Source organism: Eubalaena glacialis, chromosome 9 (assembly GCF_028564815.1).
Source record: "Eubalaena glacialis isolate mEubGla1 chromosome 9, mEubGla1.1.hap2.+ XY, whole genome shotgun sequence".
Lineage (NCBI taxonomy): Eukaryota > Metazoa > Chordata > Mammalia > Artiodactyla > Balaenidae > Eubalaena > Eubalaena glacialis.
In genome coordinates this window covers 13,426,711-13,449,373 of record NC_083724.1, presented here as the reverse complement: position 1 = coordinate 13,449,373, position 22,663 = coordinate 13,426,711, and the positions used below count along the sequence as shown (strand labels likewise).

General features: G+C 40.5%; 2 protein-coding genes across 2 annotated transcripts in view; one reads left to right on the top strand and one right to left on the bottom strand.

Annotated features, from left to right (window-relative positions):
• Window positions 1–1,235: 1,235 nt before the first annotated feature.
• On the bottom strand, window positions 1,236–21,452 carry RBM18 (RNA binding motif protein 18). Its single transcript, XM_061199976.1, has 6 exons — window positions 21,281–21,452; window positions 18,473–18,601; window positions 11,491–11,617; window positions 8,451–8,537; window positions 6,680–6,765; window positions 1,236–3,276 (listed from the first exon to the last, which is right to left on the bottom strand). The coding sequence occupies exons 2-6, from the start codon at window positions 18,583–18,585 to the stop codon at window positions 3,117–3,119; spliced, it is 573 nt and encodes a 190-aa protein (XP_061055959.1). The 5' UTR covers window positions 18,586–18,601; window positions 21,281–21,452; the 3' UTR covers window positions 1,236–3,116.
• The window catches only part of MRRF (mitochondrial ribosome recycling factor), a 56,772-nt gene continuing 55,314 nt past the window's right edge, over window positions 21,206–22,663 (top strand). The window contains exon 1 of the mRNA XM_061199975.1: window positions 21,206–21,502. The gene's annotated coding sequence lies outside the window, so the exon portion shown is untranslated. The remainder of the gene's footprint in view (window positions 21,503–22,663) is intronic.

Sequence of the window (22,663 nt, the reverse complement as noted above, 5' to 3'; positions counted from 1 at the left end):
CTGTATTCAAAGAATAGCAAGGCCAGTGTGGCTGGAACACAGTCAACAAAAGGGATAAATAGGCTGTAGGGTCAGGCAGGTTGTCAGCGACAGGTCATTTAGGGCCTTTGGATTTAGGTCTTTGGATTTTATTCTAGGTGTGATGGAAAGCCCTTGAGAAGGGAATGGCACACTCTGATTTGGAAAGGATAGCTTTGGCTACTGTGGAGGCAGGGAGATAATTAGGAAGGTACTGCAACAGCCCAGGCAAGAGATGACAATGGCTTGAACAAAAATGGTAGCGCTGAAACGTGGTGAAAGTGCTTGGATTCAAGATTTTTTGTTGGTTTTTTCAAGACGTATTTTGAAAGTAGACTTGGCAGGATTTGTTGGAGGACTGGGTAGGAGGAGCAGAAGAGAAAAAGAGAAATCAAGGATAAATATGATGGAATCAAATCATGTTTTAGGAACATAATGATTACATAAAGGAAATATTTAACATTAACTTGTAAGGTAAGAATTAATCCTATTCTTTTATATAGTAGTATTAAAAAAACACAGATGTATTTGGTGATTTAGAAATTAACTGTACATACCTTAATAGACAAGGGACAGCTCTAGAATATCTGGTTTTAAAAACTTTGGCTGTTGATTTTTGATATGCTTTGAAAAATCTTTCCTCATGTGATTCTTTTCCCTAATACTGAGATGCCAATTATAGAAAATCAACTGGGTAGGGTTATAGTTTGCATTTGATAAAATAGGAGCTGAGATTAAGAAGATATTTCCCTCAGTTCTTCACTCTTGTATAAATCAAAATTGTGACTTAATTTTAGCAAAACAGTAAACCAATAAATAATTTTAAAGTACAGGTAACTTCATAACAGTTGACCAAGTTAACACTTATATTTTACAAGCGTTTCATCAAACCGCTTTCAGCATATTTATGGCACACACATTTATTCTTTTGAAACCCCTACTCTGAAAGAGGGCCTAAGCACATTATCATACTTCAGGGGACTTCCATTAACAACTTCTTTTCAAATAGATTTATAGTGAGAACAGCTAGTCTCTTTTCTCATCTCTAACAGAAGTAGGCAGGCAGAAAAGGTGGACAGAACTGCCTCTGAGGTCTGAGAAGGCACTTAGAAACAGCACCCCGCCTGGACACACTGGCCCACGTCCTGAGGGGAAACAAGCCTCCCCGAGAGCCGTGGTCTTCACTGCAGGAGATGGACGAGAGAAGACACAACCACTGACACTGTCTTGCATTTATTCACACAGAGGAATAAGAATCGGTACAAATAACAAACATTGCTTTAAATACAAATAAATAGCTCTGGTTTCTAAAGGAAACAACTCTAGATAATTCAAAGTTAAGTATTTTCTAAGTTCCTATTAAAAATAGAAGACTATTTTGCATTAAATAAGTCCTACTCCACCATAACTCTCTGAGGACTTAAGGATAAAATGGTGAATTCTATGTTCTCAGAAGTCACCAAAAAAATGGGAGATAATGCTCCTACCTCCCTGACCTATCCCCCAAATGGAAAGAGAGTTACTTGCATCTTAGACTGAGCTCATAAACGCAGGAAGTATTTAACAAAGATATCTGAAAAGTTTTACCTTGGGAAAGGTGATAAGAATTTCTCTGAACCAGTCCTGTGAATTCTGAAACCTCACTATGCTGAAGTTTTGGTTCAAGTGTCTTAAATTCATTTATGCTCATAGGAAGACTTAAGTTCCTATAATGAAAGCTTCCTCTTGCTAGGAAAAATGACGGTAAACAGTCTGTACTCACTAAGAGTGGCACGTTGGGTAACAAAATGATTTACCTGGTAAAGAAGCAATGGTGCTGCCCAATGAAACAGTCTGTCAACCTTGCACCAAAATGACCAACCAACACTGCTGACAGAAACACACTCCCAAATCTGTTGATTTCTTTTTCTTTCTCTATTGTTATATCTAAAATGTTCACAGAGGCAAAAAATATCCGGGGAGAAGTAGGTTCTACACATGAAGAATCGTTTTATCATGCAGTCTTTCAAGCCTTTAAAATCCACATAAAACATGAGGTCATTACAATCTCGGTGCCAGAGCAGTGCCTGCTCCATTGACTTTCTGTGTCCACTGCATGTCCCCACCTCACTCCACATAAGAGAATTTGATTTCTTCTACTCAGACCCCTACACAATTATTAATAAATAATATGTCTGTTAGAGATCAATATAGCAATGTTTAAGTTTTCAAAGAAATTTTGCTTTTCTATTTAGATTGACCATGATACAATTCCAAACAGAACATCCTCATGCTATTAAAAACAATCTCATGCAATAAATGCAATTTTAAAAGTCCCATATTCATAACGACATTTGGTATTATAGAGGCAGGATTATTTAGATTCTTAAAAAATGATTCCAGTAGAAAAACTGGATTTCCAAACAGAACTTCCGTTGTGGTATAAAACGCTAAATTTCATTCTACAGTTTTGTCAATGCAAACAATTTTTTAAGATATACACCATGTTTTCCGAGTTGGGATTTTGAAACAATAAGCATAATTCTTAAACAGATTACCCCAACATTTGCTCAGAGAAACAGCTCTTTTTGCCAAGAACCTTTTCTTTTAGTCCAGTTGGAGAGATTTCCATAGAGAATTCTGGAACAGCAGTTCTGAACATGATTCAAAAATCTCTCACTTCCCTCCCTGTCTTTTACTTCTTCTTTATGTTGTAAAGACACTTGAGTACAGAAAAATGTTGTTGTTTTTTTTTTAAGACGGATATTAATAACTTAAGTTTCCTGATTTAAATAGTAACATTTTTTATGTTTGCCTTTCTCTCTGGCACACTATATAATGTTTCTGGAGTTACAAATCCAAACAAACCAGTCAACTAGAGCATCCCAGTGTTCAAATCACAGTTTTGGATACAATCCTATTTATTCTGGATGATGCTCAATTCCACACATACTTCAGGGAAGAAACATCCATAAGAACATCCAAAGACGTTATGTTACCAAATTCTAACATGTGACTGTGCTCTGTCGGATAGTACCATTCACAGCTACAAGCACAAAGGCAGAGGATTTCAGGTGTGGAGACCAATTTGCTTTTGCTGTTATGGTAATTCATAACCATCATCTTCGAGATTTCCAAGCTGTTCTAGAATAAGGAGTAGTCCTTTTTTTATCTGGTGGCTTGAAGTAGGAATAAACAGGTGCTGCTGGATACTCTGCATCAGGGTTTTCTGCCATCATTTTCAGCTTTGCTTCAATGGCTTTTATCTTTGCAGTGACACTGGAAAAAGGACAGCAGAGGATCAGAGTGGGTACATTCAGAGAATACCTGTGTCTTTCATCTTCTTTGTGCCTCTTAAGCATATCAGAGTAGCAACAAGATACTCAAACACAAACATGCAAGCATTTCATAGAAAACACATATAAAAACAATTAATGTTCTCATTTTAGGAAAGAGATCAAGTCTGGTCCCTCTATTAAGTTTTTTCTGTAAGACACTGTTAGAAGTACTTTGCATATTGCTACATTTAAACCTCAGACACCAACACTGATCAGCATCTTAGTGTCCGTAGATAGTAGGCACTCAAAAATAATTTGTGTAGGAATTCAAAGCAGAGTCTGGAAGAGATGTGTACACTCATGTTCATGGTAGCATTGTTTTTTTCATGGTAGCATTATTCACACTAGATAAACTGTGGAAGCAACCCAAGTGTCCATCGAAGTATGAATGGATAAGCAAAATGTGGTATATACCTATGCTACAATGTGGATGAACCTGGAGGACATTACGCTAAGTTAAACAAGCGTTAAAAAGTTAAATACTGTATGATTCCATTTACATGAGGTACTTAAATGAGTAGTCAAAATCACAGAGACACAAAGTGGAATGGTGGTTGCCAGGCGCTTGGGGGAGGTGGGAATGGGGAGTTAATGTTTAATGGGTGTAGAGCTTCAGTTTTACAAGAGGAAAAGAATTATGGAGACAGATGGTGGTGCTGGTTGTAAATTATGAATGTATTTAATACCGTTGAACTGTACACTTAAAAATGGTTAAGATGGTAAATGCTATTTTATGCATATTTTACCACAATTAGAAAAAATGGAAGAACTGATTCACGTAGGTTATGTTCTTCACTTTGCAGATAAAGAAAACAAGGCATAGAAAGGTTAACTTGCCCAGCGTTATACCGCTAGTGAGTGGCAGAGTTGAGATTTGAATACAATTGGACTCCAGAGCCATACTATGAGCTATTATACTGTACCACCTTCTGAATCACTAAATAACAATGGGAAAAAAATCCTGGAACTCCTACAAAGTCCCTGTTTACTGACAAATGTGTGTTTAGGCTATCATTTACAGAGTGCTTACAATGAGCCAGGCAGTGGCCCAGTATTTTACTTATATTGTTTCTAATCCTTGCAACAATATTGCAAGGGTTTTGATCCACATTTTACAGATAAACAAATGCATAGAGGTAGGGATTCACCCAAGATTCACACAGCTAAGAAATTGTGGAGCCAGGATTCAAGCCCAGTTTATCATCAAAGCCCTTGCTTTTTCCTCTCCATTAGGTTGGGAGCTGCGCAGCCATGTATTCGAGAGACGGGGTGAGGAGACATTGCAGAAGTTGTGAGGAATTCCCTTCTGATCAAGGTCACTGCTATCCCTGGACCAGAATGCAAAGCACTTAGGCAGAGTATTTTTTGGCCCACAGCTCCCTTTATTTTCCATTCTGATGCTGTCAATGGTCTACAGTCCGGGACAGAAACTTGGGAGGGAATGTGCACATGGCCTTTTAGAGATCCTCAAAAGGCATACATCTGCACATACTCATGATTTTACACCGGCAACGTAAAATTAAAAAACTAAGTTGCAATAAAAAAGAACGCTGAGGTCTCACTGAGATGCATTCCAGCACCTTTTTCCATTAATGGAAAATTAACAGCCAGCCATTCACTCTGTATGAGTCACAGGTAAAACAACCGTCTCTAATTAGGCATAGATGTTAATCGAAAGATGTAAACCGAGGTTCTCTGGATTAAAAAATAAATGGAAAACACCAGGCTAGATTATCTAGTAAAAAGAGCAAACAGTGAAAATAAGAAACTAAAGACATGTTCACTGTACCATGGAGATCACCAAGCATAAATGCAGTCGTCCCTTCCTAACAGGAGTTAGATTTATGAAAACCTCCATGAAACCAATCTGTGATCAAGGAGGTTTAATCTCATGGGGAAAATAGGATAGCCGAAATAAGTTGCCAGTGAATCTACAGAAGTCATTGGTTAGGGGAAAAAAAAAAAAAAAAAATTGGGAGTATAAAATAAAGCAGCACAAAATTAAGAAATATCAATGATATTAGACAAATTAGTTGACTATAAAATTAATTTTAATTTACCAATTTTATTGCTCCTGAAAACATTTCAGGATCACCTTCCCCTGCAGTTTAATGAGATGCTTGTACATCTGTTTTGTTTGGTGCAAATATACAGGAATGTTTTTTTTTTCCCTGTCTGGCCCTCTGTCCAAACAGGCATCACTTTCCTGACTTCGTGACATTGTTGATTTCTTTTTTTATTTTTCATTTTTATTGGAGTATAATTGATTTACAATATTGTGTTACTTTCAGGTGTACAGCAAAGTGAATCTGTTATACAAATATATATATATCCACTCTTATTTAGATTCTTTCCCCATATAGACATGTTGATTTCTGACCCTTATGGAACACTGATGCTCTTTCACGTATCTTCTTCCCCTCCCCTGGAACAGGCTTTAGAACTGTAGTCCTGCATTTACAGCCTGGAGTTTCTTTGAAGCAGTAATTAAAAGACTGAATTTTGAAGTCCAGTAAACCTGTCTTTGAATCTGGACTCTGCTATTTGCTACCTGCGTGATCTTGGCCAAGATATTTTACCTCTCTAAACTTCAGTTTCCTCATTTGTAAAATGAGTACAACTGTACTTCTACCAGAATTTTTATAATTCAATGACATACGGCATGTAAAGTGTTTAGCACAGAGCCTGCTTCATAGTAAGCTCAACAAATCCTGGCTTTTGTTATTGTTACCATTTCTCCCTCGGCTACGATGCAAGGTAAACCCCTCTACTTCTGCTCACCCATCTACTTAACTTCCGCTTTCTCTACTCAACCCTCAATTCCTTCTGTTTTGAATTAACTCCAAGGAAGGAAATGATAATTTGTACTTACTAGAACCAAAACTGTTATATTTGCTGAAATGGTAGATAAAATTAAAGTGCTACAAACCCAAACTGTGTATAAAGGAACTCATAGTTGGGGAGGAATTTGTGTATAATGACAAACGCTGAAGATAATCAAGGCCTTATTAAAATGCCTGTTTTTATGGCAAGGACTGAATCTGATTTACCTTTGTATTCCCAGTGCCAAGTATAATGGCCGGTACATGGTAAGTACACCCAGCCTCTTTTGAGTGTATGAATTCTGTAAATGGCCGGTACACACTCTTAGGGGTGTGGGAGGAGGTGAAATGTATACATTCTGGAGACTAACTGAACACACTTCTCAGCGTGTCAAAAGTTAGTAGATTCCACTCTAAATTAAGAGTCCGAAGGTTTACTAGAACCGGAATGAAGGTTAGAATGAAGAGATGGCTCAAGCTCTTGCATACCTGCTTGCGTCTTCCTATAGTACACCTCCTTACCTTAGGTTAGACTGAGCGGGCTCAGTGCTTGAGGATGGCTCAAGACTAATTGGAAGGACCTTATCATTCTTGTTATGATCGTATCTCTGCAAGTAAGAAAAAGGCAAATTACCTCACCTGGGCAGAAACCAGCCCTCTACTGCAGGGCATGTGTTCAGAAATCCTAATCCCATCAGTGTATCGTTAGATTATTTTTCGACAATCTTAGGACTGCTTTATGCTTAGAATTAATGTAGACGCCCAGACAGTTTTGGCCTAAAAGTTATAAACTGAGAAATTTAGAAGAGGCTTCCCATCTAGCCATTAGTCCTCCTTATTTGGTAGGGAAAGAATTTCAGCCTTTAAATTCAGATGGTACAGATACACAGCAGGATTGCCCTCTCACATTCTTATTCTGTCATACATCACCTCTTACGATATTTATTTTGCTTTATTCCAAGCACTTTAAAATTTTGCTAGATTTTTGCAAAGTACCAACCATAGCATTCAACTCTTAACAGATCTAAGTGGAGAAGAAAAGTAGTAACAGCTTTCAGCCACTGATATAGAAAACATTCTCCAGGAAGAGTAGTTTATTTGATGTCAGATAATTATATACTTCTTTTAAAGGTAAATACAATATTAAAGAGCAATCGGGAGCCTCTGGTGGAAAAGACGTGTAAGAGAAGAGAACTGCAGGGCACAGAGATTCTCAATGAAAGAACGAAGGATGATTTATTTCTCTTGCACGTCTTTTCAATGAGATGCAGAATGAGAAAATGACAGCCAGTCTGGCAAATGAGACTTGATTTTCTTTTGAGTAAAAAAGCATTTGGTAATTCTCTTTGCTGTTTCTATTTTTAAGGCAATGGGTCCTAGAAATTGAGAAGGCTCTGTGATTACCTGGAACACTCATAAAGATCCAAAGTGTCTGAGCTCTGTTTTTCAGCTTGGACACTGAACTCAAATGTCTTATTTCTGTGACTCTTTACTGGGAAGCTTGTTGGGTACAGTCTCTGATCAAAACTCACGCTCATTTAGCTAAAGACTGAGGCTCCAAATCTAGTTGTCACAAATCTTTTTGCAGGCAGCTCTGTAAAGACCACACTGCAGGAGGAAAAGAATCAACTTTGGGGATTGCTCCAGTGCACATACTTCACCTGTGCTGGCTGTAACAGAAGACTGTTCTTTTTTTTTTAAAGTGGTTGTAGCTTTTCCAGTGCATTTTCCCAAGAGAACAACTAGGAGATGAACACGGCAGTTCACCACTGCTTGGGCCTTGGAGTCAATACAGACACTGCAAAGTCCCACAAATAACTCTTAAAATCTCTGGAGTAAGGAAATGTCAGCGCTTTAAGCACTCTTACAAACTACCCATTTCGCAAGCATTTAGAATAAACAATTCAAACTCTCCACAGAACTGAGAGGCTGGGAAGAGTCTAACAACGCCTAAAGCAACTAATTTTAAAAATAAATACATTTTTTCCTCCAAAGAACAACCCCCACTAACAAAATGATAGAGGTCTGAGTATACATATCAGTCACATGGAAGAATCAATCAAAAACAGAATCTGTGGGTATGCGGAGAGAAACGATGAAGGAACTTAATCCCTCCTGAGATGTTTCTCAAAAGAAAAATCTGGCAACACACATGGTAAATACAAGTAGGAGACCAGAGTATGGCTGTTCCAGATGTGCAGAGGCTCGGATGCAAATGGGCAAGTGGACAACTGTCTTTCGGAAGCTTCATTTAGGACGAGCTGGTGCTGTCTTCCTAGCCTGTTGGACTTACCTTCACTTGCGCGTGTGCCCATCGCACCACCAGCTTCTTGGACAGAGCCAGCTTGCCATTGAGACACTGGATGGCTTGTTCTGCTTCCTGTTCGGGAAAGGGATTAATGTTAGTCAAAGATTCAAATGCCTCACTAGCTTAGATGGCTGAATTTCTAACTGTTTTGTTAAACAAGTGGCAAAGGGTTTACAAGAAAAAAAAAAGGCAGAATAGTAAAAAGGGTATGAGTTTTTGTCATCTCAGTCAAACAAAAATTCAAATCCTGGCTCTGCCACTTACTGGCAGCGTAATATTTAGCAGGTCAGTTAATCTCTCTGGATATTATCTTTTTCACCTGTAAAATAAGGACATTGCTTGTTCCTCAGTGGTCGTGAGGAGTCAAAGAGCGCATGTAGAGCACGGAGCACATGGTAAGCACTCAACCAACGTCAGCTTATTAGCTGACTATTGTGTTGCCTATTGGGTGATACCTTTCTACATACTTCTGTTAGTTACAGTAGCACCTACTATGTCAAGAAACTGTACTCCCCCAGGGACTCTGTAACTATATCCTGGACTAGGGCTTATACTCCCTGAATCCAAAGTGAGAAACAGTAATGGCTTCAAAGGATATGGGAGTGAAGGAAACCAGGCCGGAAAAAGCAGGAGTGAGTCAAAGAGACTACGAGCAAGGTATCTCTGTGGGCCAATCTCTGCACCTGGTTTTCAGAGCCAGAACTTCCCTGACCCTTTCCCCATCAGATATAGGAGCAACGAAGTTGAAAGGAATTCCTGAGGCTGGGTAATAGGCACTCTAGGACATTCCCAGGAAGCCTGGCTGTACTTTTCCATCCTGCCAAGCCTTCTCTGCTCCATTTGTATCCATGAGGCATTCGGCCAAGCGTAACCCACGTTTACTGGGAGTGAAGAAGCCCTTAAGGAACAGGAAGAGGAACAAGGAGAGTCCGAGGCTCAGCGTAGGACATTCCAGTCTCGTTTTCCCAGTGACTCTCTTATTCCTCTGGATCCTGCCAGCATGACATTAAGCAAATATCTGAGTACCTACTATGTGTCAAATATTCATCACTGGCATCCTTGCCTCACTATGGCACGCAAAGTTAGAAGGACAGATGAGACATTTTATTCTTAAGTTTCACTTAGTGAATTAGAATTTACATGACACTCTCCATTAATTCTGTAGCATCAACAGTCATAAGAGGCCAGCAGGTGATAAATGTTTTAAAAAGTAATTTCCCGTCTCCGTAACTTGTTTCAAAATTCATGTTTCCAACAATATTATTAAATGCCAAATGTGTTTTCATATAAATTCTCACCTATTCTCTCAACTTCCTAAAAGGTAAGGAGGGTGTGTGTTTTTAATCCCCATTTTTAGATGAAAACTGAGGTCAAAATAAGTTAAAGAGACTTGCCCAAAGTTAATAAATAAAAGAGTCAGAAATAACAGGCTTTGTGACTTCGAGTTTAGTGTTTTTAAACCAGCATCTATCCTCAACATGACCACTGATTTTAGTTGTCTGTAAACATCCTCAACGTGCTCTATCATTAGGAAAGAATAAAGTATTTTAAAATGCTAACTATATAGAGCACATTTTCAGTTCCCTCAAAAAAAACCTTGAACAATTAGAACAATAATGAATCACTTACTGCCTATCACATTTGCAAAAATTAGGGGAAATTTTAAAAAAAAATCCCCAGCACTGTTAAGGACAAATGACACTCTCAGACAGTCTCAGAACATACTGATACATCATTTCTTGAAGGCAATTTGGCAGTCATATTACGAAAAAAAATTGTGGCCTTTGTTGACACCACTCCATTTCCATGAATATAGTAAATATGTACATAGAGCTAAAGAGATGCTCACTGCACTGCTGACACATGTGGAGATTAGTTAAGTAACTTACCATATGTTCACAGAATAAAATATTATGCAGTCATCAAAGATGACATTGGTTAGTTTTTAAACTGAGGTCTAAATAATAAAATGTATTATAGATATAGATCAGTGAATTTTTACATATATCTACAGCTACACCAGTGAAACCACAATATGATACAGAATGTTACCTTGATGTGTATTAGATGACAGAAAAAATTTTAATTTACTTTCAGTGGTAAATAGGATATATGATTCTGTTTGTGTGTTATAAGCTGCACGTTTTTTTAAAAATTGTGTACATGTGTTTGTGTGCGTGTGTGTGTGTATGTGTGCATGAATGTGAAGAAAGAAGAAGGGACTACAAAGATATACAACTAAATATTAAAAACAGTGATTATTTCTGGGTTTTAGGCTGATAAATGAAGTTACTTATCTATATTTTCATCTGTAAGAAACAGGTATCACTTTTACAGTAAGAAAAACATCCAAATACAATTATTATTAATAAAACAGTAACTAGGCAATGTTCTCACACATGACTAATAAAGTTATAGAGCTATAAGCAGCGTCTCCATATTTAATAACATTCAAATTCAATTCCTTTATCAATGCATGTCCTCTCCAAGGACTAAATTTTAATACGGATACATGGATACATCACGGTTGAAGCTGGACGTTCTCTTTCTCCGTATATATTCAAATTTGTCCACATTTATTCTGAGACATTGAGAAGAAGCATACATTTTTAAGAAATAAAAATAAAAGAGAGTTTGTGGGCGGCTCACCACAGACAGGGAGGGCTTCTGCACCACGGGGCAAAACTACTGAAAGAAAAGAAGGCTTTGTTGGCCAGCCACTAAAGGAACAAACACAAGAGAACAGGGAGGATCACGTCCACGTGCTTAATGTGGGCATCCCGAAGCATCTGGTCAGAAAAGTAGGTCAGCTGCCTGAGACTGCCAGCCTGCGGACGGGAGACTTTGAAAGCTGTTCACTAATTCACTTTTTACCGAGGATCTCCTTTAGGACTCAGAGCACAGCACACAGAGATGAATCAGACATGGCTGCTGCCCACAAGGAACTGCTATTCTAGTAGCCAAGAGGGATGCACAGATAATTATGAGAGTATAAGTACTGGGAAAGGGGGAGAAGTTCAATTACCTGCTTAGTTTCAAAGTTAACGAAACAGTACCCTCGAGGCTGTCCCTCCAAAGCACCTGACTTGTGGAAGAGGAAGTCGAACTGCTTCACCGTGCCAAACCTCTGCAGGAGCTTGAGAAGGTGATATCTATGGAGAAAGAACAGCCCCTGAGACACTCTGGGAATTTGGTCAGCCTGCGAGATAAAAGCAGGAGATAATTTGCCCCAGGGATAAAATCTCACATCACTGCCCCCTGCCTTCCTCCAAACTGCTGTGTTAGTTTATTTGGCAAACAGAGTTGTTTGCCTCTCTTTGGAATGGGAACTAGAATTGTCATGGCTATGCGTCTGTCCAACACAAAAATATCAAACAAAAAAACCACACCTAGCAAACAGCTGTCTGGCCCACAAGCACCATTTGTTTTTCTTTTGGAGAACAGCTCAAAAATAGTGTCGATTTATTTATTTTCAATTTCCTGGCAATGAAATAGTATTTGTGAATAACTACAACTCCATCAGAAACACACACCCACACTCCAAATGCAAAAGCCAACCCTACCTCAAAAATAAACAAAGTAACACATATACATTCACACAAACAAAAAAACAATCCTGGAAGACTTCCCCGTTAGCTTTCACAGTTAATCATTAGCCCCAAATTGCACTTGAGACAAATTCTGCCAAAAGCCAAACCACAGCTAGTGGCACTTCCATAAGTGCTTGAGAATTTCCATCCCTGATGTGACCGAATGACAGGACAATGTGGAACCGCAACATGATGGAGGCTGGTCTCACACAAGGCAGGGGAACCTGGCCGGTCCTATAAATCATCCCACTGCAGGTAACTACCCAACCTCAGTTGCTTCAATATGATTTATGCTCTGGAGTGTGGCTGAATAAAGAATCTAGCTGCCCAAGGAAGGCATTTACTCCCGGCAGGAGGTTTACCCCAAGCTCTTGCTTGCCACTCTGCCCCTCACCCTCTTCTTGGATTCCTTTCTCTAAAACTTACTTGGTTTCTATAGAGCTTTTAAGTTATTCAAACAGATGTGGCCTTAACAGGTTGCTGTGGCCAATCTCAATTCCGACTTCCTGTCATCTGATGTAAGGGTGAGACAAACCAACAGCTCTCCCGTTTCCTTTTCCTTTGGCCTTCCTCCTGGCATCCTCCACGCTATTCAAATGGAGTCAAGGCTTTCTCTAAACAATGCTGTCCCTGTGATACTAAAAAGGTATCAGCCCACATGCTAAAACTGTTATTACTGGGAATTCTACCCCACAGGGAGTCAGTAAAGCTGTCTTCACAGCCACATTTATATTCACATTGTTTTCTAGGAGAAAACTCATCAAGAGTTTATTCTTGAGTAAGAATCTCCTTTGGGAGGCAGAAAGATATGAAACGGATCATAAGCTACACTAAATCTGAGACTAACGCACATCAACAAGCAAGCCCATGATCCTGGATCAGGTCCTGACACAGTGGAGCAAGGAAGACATAACACAGGTCTTATACTGGGGCAGGGTGCAAGGATCCCAAGGCATACAGTGGATATTAATCTGGTCTTTAGATCTGTTTTGAAAGAGAAAACAACCATAACCCTCTCGTTTCCAAACTCTCAATTCCTATCACGATACCTCAACTGCTGGTGAGAATGAATGAGGTGATTCTTCAGGGGAAAGGGAGACACCTAAAGTGCAAATTTCTGGTTTTACTTGGTTTTCTGAATATGCTTACAGCAAGGGTGGGTCTCTCAAGTGCACAGACAGATGGGCTAGAAGACTCTCTCTCAGGGTCTTTAACTCACAGCTGCATCTTCCACTTACTATACCCATTCAAACCTCAACACTGCACCAGTTGCCATAAATGGTGGGTCAAATCTGTTTTTTAAAAAACAACCTAAGGGCTACTGTAGGCCAGTCATCTTTTCATTAACTCCATTCTGCTTAATAGCAGGAAGGTAAGGTGATCGGCATTTCCTAGGAAATGAATTTTAATTTACTCAGGGAAAGAAAAAAAAAAAAACTCCGACAGATTATTCTTTGAAAAGCTAACAAATGCGTTCTGCCCGAGAAGTGCGACCTTAAGATTCCAGGAACATCTGCTTAGGTCCGTGTCTTTCAACTGCTCCAGGATTTCTTTCCTTGTTTGATAATTTCTTGAAATTATCGGAACACCGAAACAAAAGGAATGAAATGTTTACTATTTTGCTTCCTGGAGACGGGGACTGCAAGCTCTGATAGTGAAAAAAGCCTGAAGAATCTTGCTTTCACATCTGCAAGCACTTTCATCTGCTGCTGAAGTACGGGAGCGCTCACTACTCATCAGAGCCTTGCTTCACTTAATGAAATGTGGGCCCTGCAGCCTGCGGGAGCCGGAGAATTAGTACACCAGTCCCATACATATTTCTGCAACATAATCAGTGTTTTCTGTAATGGGTCTTTAAAATGGCCTTCCTGCCTAATGGCACAGAGGGAATTAGTCTATACGAATTAGATTAGGTTAAGATAGACACCTACAAATGTGTCAAGAATTGTAGTATTAGGCACTTGGACTATCCAAATGAATACAACTAAGTCTCTGTCTTCAAAGACCTGACATTCTGGTTCGAGGAGAGGGAGATGTAATCAAACAATTTTAAAACAGTGTGAAGCTCGCACACAGAGGTATGTACGTGAGCACACAGATGAAGAGGACCAACTGCGCAGGGAAGGTGGCAGTTAGTGAATACCCTGTGTAAAGACATAAAGGTGAAAAAGACTGATCCATCGGCAGACAGTGGGGGCTCTTAGACAGTAAGAGAAGAGGCTGAAAGGCAGGCAGGGGACAGGCTGTGAAAGATGTTGTGTGCAGGAGGGAATTTTAATGTGATGTTGTAGGTACTGGGAAGCCAACGAAATGACATTTAAGATTCTTTTTAATGCACAATTTGTTTCAGAGAAAATTTTTTTTCATAAACTTACAGAAATTATTATGTGGTGGGTCTTTATGTTCTATGCCTTATATGTTTTTAAATGGTCTTACTTTGTTTCAAATTTAAATAAGCGAATAGTAAAGGCTGTTTTATGCAAATCAAAGCATGAGAAGCAGCACAGGTCATGGAGGAAAAACAAGGAATGGGCTGAGAGGAAAGCGGGGGTGTCTTCAGGGGGAAACACTCTGTTCTTACATGCTCATGCATTTATAATCCCTTGAGTTTAGCTCTGCAAGTCTGCATCAGAAGGACATTTCCACCCAGGTGGCTCTCCATTGCTTTTAAGTTTACTTAATACACGCCAGTCCTGACCTCCTCCTCTCCACAAACTATGCCTCTTTCCAGCTATTCCGCTGGACGGTGTGGACATGATTCTTTTCCATTTCTCAGGCAAGAGACATCAGGATCATCTTTAGCTCTCCACTCCTCTTCAGTCACCTTCTTCATCTCGCAGACTCCACCCAGTGGCCTCCAAGTTCACTGTCTCTATCTAGGTGATATTAATGGCAGGTCCGCAGCTAATCTTCATCTTTAGCCCCTCCTGTTCATCCTAAATACTGATGTCTGATTTTCCTACTGAAACATCACTTTCATGATGTTGGTCTCCTGCCAAATACCCACGAGTCTCTTCTACGTGAAATTCAAACTTGTCTGAATAAATTTTATAGATCCCGTCTTAATCTGATAGCATTCTCTCTCTCCAACTACTATTTTCATTATCATTTAGTATTCAACCTCCCCTATAGTCAAAAAGGTCTTCCCGATATTCGACTCATCCATAACAATACTTCTTATTCCTACTTATATTCCTTTATTTATGATTCACCCTCCATCTAGAATGTTCTTTCTTTTAGAATTTCTACTGGCTTTGTTCTCTCTCATACTTCTCCTTATGCATAACGCAGTGGCTATTAATTTGGCTTTCTATACAGCACATTTAATATTTAAAAAAGCAAGCAGTATTAACCCTTTCAGAAGAAACCATGGTATGGAAAATAGATGTCTAAAGACATTAATTTGTTCAGCTTCTCTATTGAAGGCACTAGTAATGATATTTAAAGTTGTTGTTTTTACTCTTACAGTTAGACTGGGTCCCATAACATTTAAAGGAAGTCCTTACAATGAAAAATTTAGAATAGAATACTTTAGGTTATGACTGTCCAGTTACATGGATTGTTAGAATATTTGTGCAAAGAGCCCTATATTAGGTGCCAGGAACTTAGTCCTATCATTAACTACTTAAGTGAACTGAGTCAACTCCTTTTACCTTTCTTTACTTATAAAATAGGGAAATGTTGTCTGCTCTACTTGCCTCACAAGATTGTTACAAGCTTAAATAAGAGGAACTAATGAAATATTAGAGCTAGAAGACATTTCCAGAGCATTTAGTTGAACAGTCTCACTTTATAGGTAAGAATTATGAGGTACAATATAGTTGAAAGGAATCCAAATATAGTGGAAAGAACACAGGCTTGGAATCTGCTACCTCCATAAATAAGAGTATGTCATCATTCCCTTAAATCCAGATCTCTAAGATCTATTTAGTTATACAGATATTCCTGGCATGTGACATGGTCCTAAAATGGTCAGTATTGCAACTACAAAGCGAACAGAGTACCAGGGTGCTAAGCAGTCAGTCAGCAATGTGTATTCTGTTGAGAAGAGGCTGATGGACATCCTACTATAACTTGAACACAACTCAGATTAGTAACAGGCACACACGCACATAAGATGAATAGAATTATTATGAAATAAACTTTGAAAAACTGAGTGGAAAAGGTTTTTTTCTTTAAAAAACTTCTGTCAAGAGTCATTAGAACTTTAGAGATTTGGATTCAAATAATATTTTCTGAGATTGGACTACAAGCTGGGTACACATGTTCACACAAGTTTCATCATGCAGCCCTTCAATGTTTGGGAATGACTGTATTTTAATAATTAGTCTAGGTCCATCGTTACCTACATCTTGAAAGGAACAGGATCCAGAAGTTTATGTACTTCAAAAACTTGGAAGAAAATCACATATATCTACAAGATGAGACCTACCTTACTATAATGTTAGGTTTCTTTGCTGTAGTTAAGTAAATTAAATGAAGTAACACTATGCATTTCATGCTAACCATAAGCTACAATTGGTAGTTATGTCATTAAGAAGAAATTTAATAAATCAGTTTGTTTATCGAGAAAATATTTTAAGACAAGGACTCCATAGATGAAATACAGTAGAAATGATCTCTGGTGATACAGAGGTGGGAAGTCACAGGTGGAGCCAGCAAGGCCCTGATCTGTAGTCTAGTACTGGATGTCCACCTTTGTCCTGGTATGAGAAGAGCAGAGATACCAGTGCGAGAGTTTTTGATTCAATGTTCCTGTTAATGCTCTAACTAAAGAAAACATTCACATACTCCCACTTATGACATAAACTGAGGTGGCAGATGCCCATGTGAACCTTCCTGTCAAGCAGCAGGATACAATTATAACAAGAGTATCATTACAGGGCACCGCAGCTAAAACAATGAGCATTGTTTCCACGCTCCAGATTTCCATTCAGACAAGAAGAGGTGGGAATGGAAACCACTCTTGGGAGCATCCTCTCACAGCCTGGGTTTTAGATGATGGAAACAGCTTCTCTGTTTAATTCCCTCATTAACTGAGAGCTTGGGCAGGTTCGCACATTCATCCTCAAAGCCGTAAGTCATAAAGAGAGCCAAAATAAATGCACAGTCTATATTTAAGGGCCCTCGTGACCAAGGTAACATAATTAGGGGGCAACACACCTTAAATACCATCATAATTTCTAGAGAGACCCAACAGTGTCTACACTTAGCCAATTTGAGCTTGAGCAGGTTTAAGGAACTGAACATTCTGTCATGATCCTGATATGTTAGTTTACATCTCTTTCCTCTCTCATAATCCCAACCCTGTTATACACCTCCTCTCACCCCAGACTCCAACAAGCAGATTCCCTTGTTTCCTCTCTCCTTGCTTTTAACACTATTCCACAGGGAATAACTTCTAGGACTGAGGCTGTAACCCATGCTTGCTTTAAGCGTTGACCCCAAACGGCTCAATCCACTCACGCTTGGCTATCCTGCCACCAACCACCACCTGCCCCTACCGAACGACTGGGGGAAGGAAAAACCTCTCAATTCTCTCTGCTAAGGAATTTCATTCCACTATAATATCCACAAAGGAAAGAGTGGGGAGTCAAGACAATTCAATTAGCTTTGTCACCACAGACAAGGCACTTCCATCTCTTGGGCTTCAGTTTCCTCTGCTGTAGGACAAAACAGCTGGAATATATCAGAGTCTTTCAAGGGTGCTCCACGAGTCCTATAAGTGATTGCCAAAGAAAGGGTGACTGCTGCCCAAAGGCACTGGGTACACCTTGTCCTCCCTTTAATCAGAGCAACTCTGAGCTTTTATTTTATATCTAGGTTCTGTACTTTAATAAGACAAGGCTCCTCAGATTTAGAAACTTTGAAAACTGCCTAGCATGGCACTTGGCACACAGTAGGCACTCAAATCATTTAATGAATGAATGAAAACCAAAGTGACTGGGGTATCTCTAAGATTCCTTCTGACTTTCCTTGGTTCCATGGCTGCTTAACATGAATTAGAGTCAAGTGGTACCTCTCTGCCTTTTTGTGAAAATACTGATACTTCTTCTGCTTGTTCCTTCATTTTGGGGAACGAAAGTATGCCCATGGCTGGTTTTAGGAAATAATTTCCTAGTCACTGGGTACAAGGATTCGAAATAGTTGAAAATTAGGAGAACATCTTAGGCAAGCAGGAAAAACAAGTAATATATGGTTTAAAGGGTATCCAAGTCTGTGTCTATGCAGTAGAAGAGTCCAAATGTAAGAAAAATGACAAGATGACAGGCTAAAACAACATATTCCCTTCAAAGATAATTAAAACGTAAATAAAAGGGCCAAAATATAGCCTATATCCCTTGAAAATGCTTCTGAACGTCCTCACCACAAGCATCCCAATTTTGTAGGTAATGAATTAAAATATCTTAGACTCACTCTGTGATTTTGGGGTCCAGGTTGCCAATCCATAACCGGTGCCCTTCCTGTAGGGAACCCTCCGAAAGGATGGATGCATTCTCCAGGGGAAGAGTTTTGGTTTCTGCTTCCATCAATCTCTACGAAATACTAAAGGAAATGTGAACATTCAGACAGGAAAGGAGCAACATGTTGTGAACATGAGACTTCAAATTCAATTCAACAAACATTTATTCAAGGAGGGCATGCCCTGGGCAGTCCTTCAGAGGCTTCAGTTATTCCACAAACAGGGCCCCAGCACCAGTTCCCTTGGGACAGCTCCTCCGGCAGCCAGAGAGCAAAAGCTTCCATTTAAGATGAAAGGGGCGTGGTTCTGTGTGTAGAAACTAGTTTTTCTCTTCTGAAGCCAGAGGCGGACTGGGCAGGAGGCCAAAGTCTCTACTACTACATGATACTCCAGTTCAACAACCGTCACCCAAAATAAGCCTTGGAAACCACCAGAAAGTGAGTCTTAATGACACTTAAGGGTATGGGTGGGGAAGAACAATAGTAAGTAATCAATTAGCTATTATCATGTCTAATATTTTGGGAGACACTGGGAAGAAGAGACTAACTTGCTCCATATTTATTCCAGTTCCATTATTTACTAGTTCTGTAACGGTGGGCAAGTTACGTAACCACTCTGTGTCTCCGTTTCCTCATTTGTAAAATGGGGATAATAAACAGCTATGCAGATTCACTGAGTTAACACACCAAAAACATTAAGAACAATAAACGCATGGCACCTAAGAAGCATTCAATTAATTTTAGCTTAAACTATTACCGACTTAGTTCCTGAAATGTCTCATCTCAGAGCCACAAAAGGAGGATGAGGGTTATGATGGAGACAGTAACGTAAAGAGCAAAAACCTTGCGGTCAGAAGGCCTGGTTTCAGATTTTGGCATTTCCATTGGAAGTCACTTCACTCTTAGCTTCAGTCTCCTCACCTCTACATAATAAACCTTGCCCTGCTTATAACTCAGAGTCGCTGAGAAGACCAAAAATGACACAACAGATGTAAAATAAAGCTTTAATGTATAATGTGGTAGAGGAAGAAAACTAAAAGGGCTGGGAAGATGGCAGGCTGTGACAGACTTTAGAACTCCCTGCTAGAGAAAACATGTCCTGTAAAACCGGAAGTGCCTCCGAGATCAGTGTTGCAGGAACTGTGTCTTAGTAACAACAGCTGACATACTGAACACTGCCATTACCTCTTATTCAACTCAGCACAGCCTATACAGGCTAGCACATAGCAGCCCCTAAGGTAATTGCTTGTTAAATGTGTTTATCTACCTCCACACATGAGGGTATTTTTCTTCCTCTCTCATTCACATGTTCAATCTGTTCCATAACGTGAGACAAGCAACTAATAACTGCTAAACCCTGGGCTATGTGCTGAAAATAGAGAGATGAACAAGCCATAGCTCTTGCTCCTACTTCCTGGGAGAAAGGTAAAACAGGCATAAATAGAATCCCAGGTGTGGAAACTGGAGAGGAGAAATATTTTGTCCTTTCCTTTCCTTCTACTTACAGATCATTCATTCAAAAAATGTTTATAGAGCCTCTATTTTCCAGGCAGTGTCTAGGTACTGGGGACCGAGCAGTGAACAAGCAAGGTCTCTGCCCTCTGGATGCTTATATTTGGAAGAGGGGCAGGACAAGACAAAAGCAAAATAAATAATCAAGATGTAATTTGTGATAAGTGCCGCAAACACAGTTAAGCAAGGGGATTTGACAAAGTCTAGGGATGGACTACTTTAGAATTAGTGGAATGGGAAGACCTCTATAGGAGATGACATTTGAGATGAGACTTGAATGATAGAACCTTCTGATACTAATACCAACAGGAAATAGTATCACACGAGGGAACCATTTTTAGTGGGAAGAGTGCAGGATATGGGGCCAAAAGATAGGCACTCAAATCCTGGCTTTTGTACCCAGTTATTTTGTGACTTTAGAAAGTCATGATTGCCCCTTAAGTGTCCCGTCCTCAGAAAAGCTTTCCCTAATAGAGCAGAGCATCTTGTTAGTCTCTATGACAGCTACCTTTTTCTTTCCACATAATACTAGCTCAATGTGTCACATACTATTTTATCTTCTGTTTCCCTCACTAGAATGTAAGTTACTGGAGGGCAGGGCCTTACCTATTTTGATGATTCTATTCCCGGCACTTAGTACACTGCCTGGCTCCTGGCTGGTACTCAGTATTTACTTAATGAATGAATGAAACAAGCCACTTCCCCACTCGGAGCCTCAGTTTCTTCCTCCTTCCTACAAAAGGCATAATTATCCCTATCTCAAGGGTTGTTATGAGGCTTAAATATGACAATACACGTGACAGCTCGGCACAGCACTTTTTGAGGAACGGTAAAGTGTGGTAAGTGATCAAGATGCCATACGACAATCAAAATCCTTTGGGTTCGCAATGGCGACAACCTCTTATATTCACAGAATTCACAAAACGCTCCCGCCCACCCCCCTTCCCCCGCTGAGCTACAACGACCCTGGAAGCCACGAACAATCATTTGGGGAAACTGAAGAGCAGAGAAGCAGGCGCTTGTTCCTAAAAGCTAATGGTAACGGTGGGGTCAAGCCTGGAATCCCGGCTTCCCGATCCCTGGCCGCGAATTCCCAGATGCGATGGGTCATTACTCGGATTGTCATTTCCGGGCCAGCAACGGGACAATCCGGGGCGGGGCCTGAGAAGCCGTCTCTCTAGGGCAGCCTCCTCTGGGAGCCCCTCGCGGGGCCGGCGCTAAGGTGCAGGGGCGCGTCGCGGCCGGACTCACCTCGTCACCTCGGCGTAGTCCCCTCGGCTCATGCCACCAAAGCAAGCCCCGACTCCGCGGTCAGATGGCCCTCTAGACGCGTCCACCTCTGCGCCGCCAGCTGCCAGGCCGCCCGTGACGCACTACGCCTGCGCCGCCGCCCCGCCCCGTGACGTCACGACGCCCGCGCCGCCGCCGTCGCCGCGGTCGTGCGAGTCTTCCTAGTAGACTGGGCGCTAGCTGGTGAGTGGCCTCGGCATGGCCTCGAGGCGCGCGCGGGGCCCGGGTGCCAGAGATCTCTACTCAAGGACCTCTGGAGGACTGAACACCCGGACGCGTTCCATTCGAATCCGGCTTGACCTTTACGGCTGGGGGCGGGACCTGCTGATCACAGCGAGTCTGGGGGCGGGGCTTATCTCATCAGCTAGGGACTTCCAGGATGGGAGGCGGGGCTTACTAAATAGTGGCAGCTACTTAGTAGCTGGCTACCTGGCTGGAGCATTTAATTTTCATAACAACCTTTTGGGGGTAGGTTTTTCTTTTTTTATAGAATTAAGTCCAGACCCTTTATTTATTTATTTTTTTGGCCGCGTGGCATGTGGGATCTTTTCCCCAACCAAGTATCGAACCCGCGCCCCTTACTCCCAGGGGAGTAGGTATTTTTAATCCCCCATGCTGGGGAAAGGGAAGCTCAGAGAAATAACTTCATCAGGGTCACGTGGCTAGTGAGTGATGGCGCCCAAATTCCAAAGCCTCAACTTTTAACCATTACTCTGTGTGGCCCAGTGGCAAAACAGTTGTCATTTGAATAGCCCTTCTATATTTACAAAGTGCTTCTGCAGCTCTTATTCGATCGTCCTGATAACCCTGATAAATATTATTGTCATCTACAGATGAAATTGAGGCCCAGAGATTTTGACCTATCGAAGGTCACATACCTAGGAAGTGCTGGAACCAGCACTCTTTCCAAGGTCTTCTCTAAGTTTGATGCCTTTTTCCTGTCACCCCACTCTCCTGCATTCTCAGAATCTTGGAGAGCTTTATAGTTTGAAAGAATGAAAACCTAGTCTGACCCTTCGTTTTATAGTTGAGGAAAGAAAACCTAGGTAGAAGAAATGACTTGATACAAGTCTCAGGTCATCAGCAGAGCTTCCACAAGTGCTTTTTGAATACAGGGTAGTTATGAATCTAAAAAGGATGGCTGGCAGGGAGTGATGAGATAGGAATATTGGAATCCAGCCCTCCTAGCTCTTAGGCAAAAGCTCTTTCTCCACTTGTTAAAGTGTCTCATCCTTCCTTTGGCTGTGCCAGGGACATGATCCTGCATAGAGTCAGATACTATAAATGCCTTCACGTGCATTTATCAATTTATCACGTGCAAATATCAATTTGCTTATTTGTAAA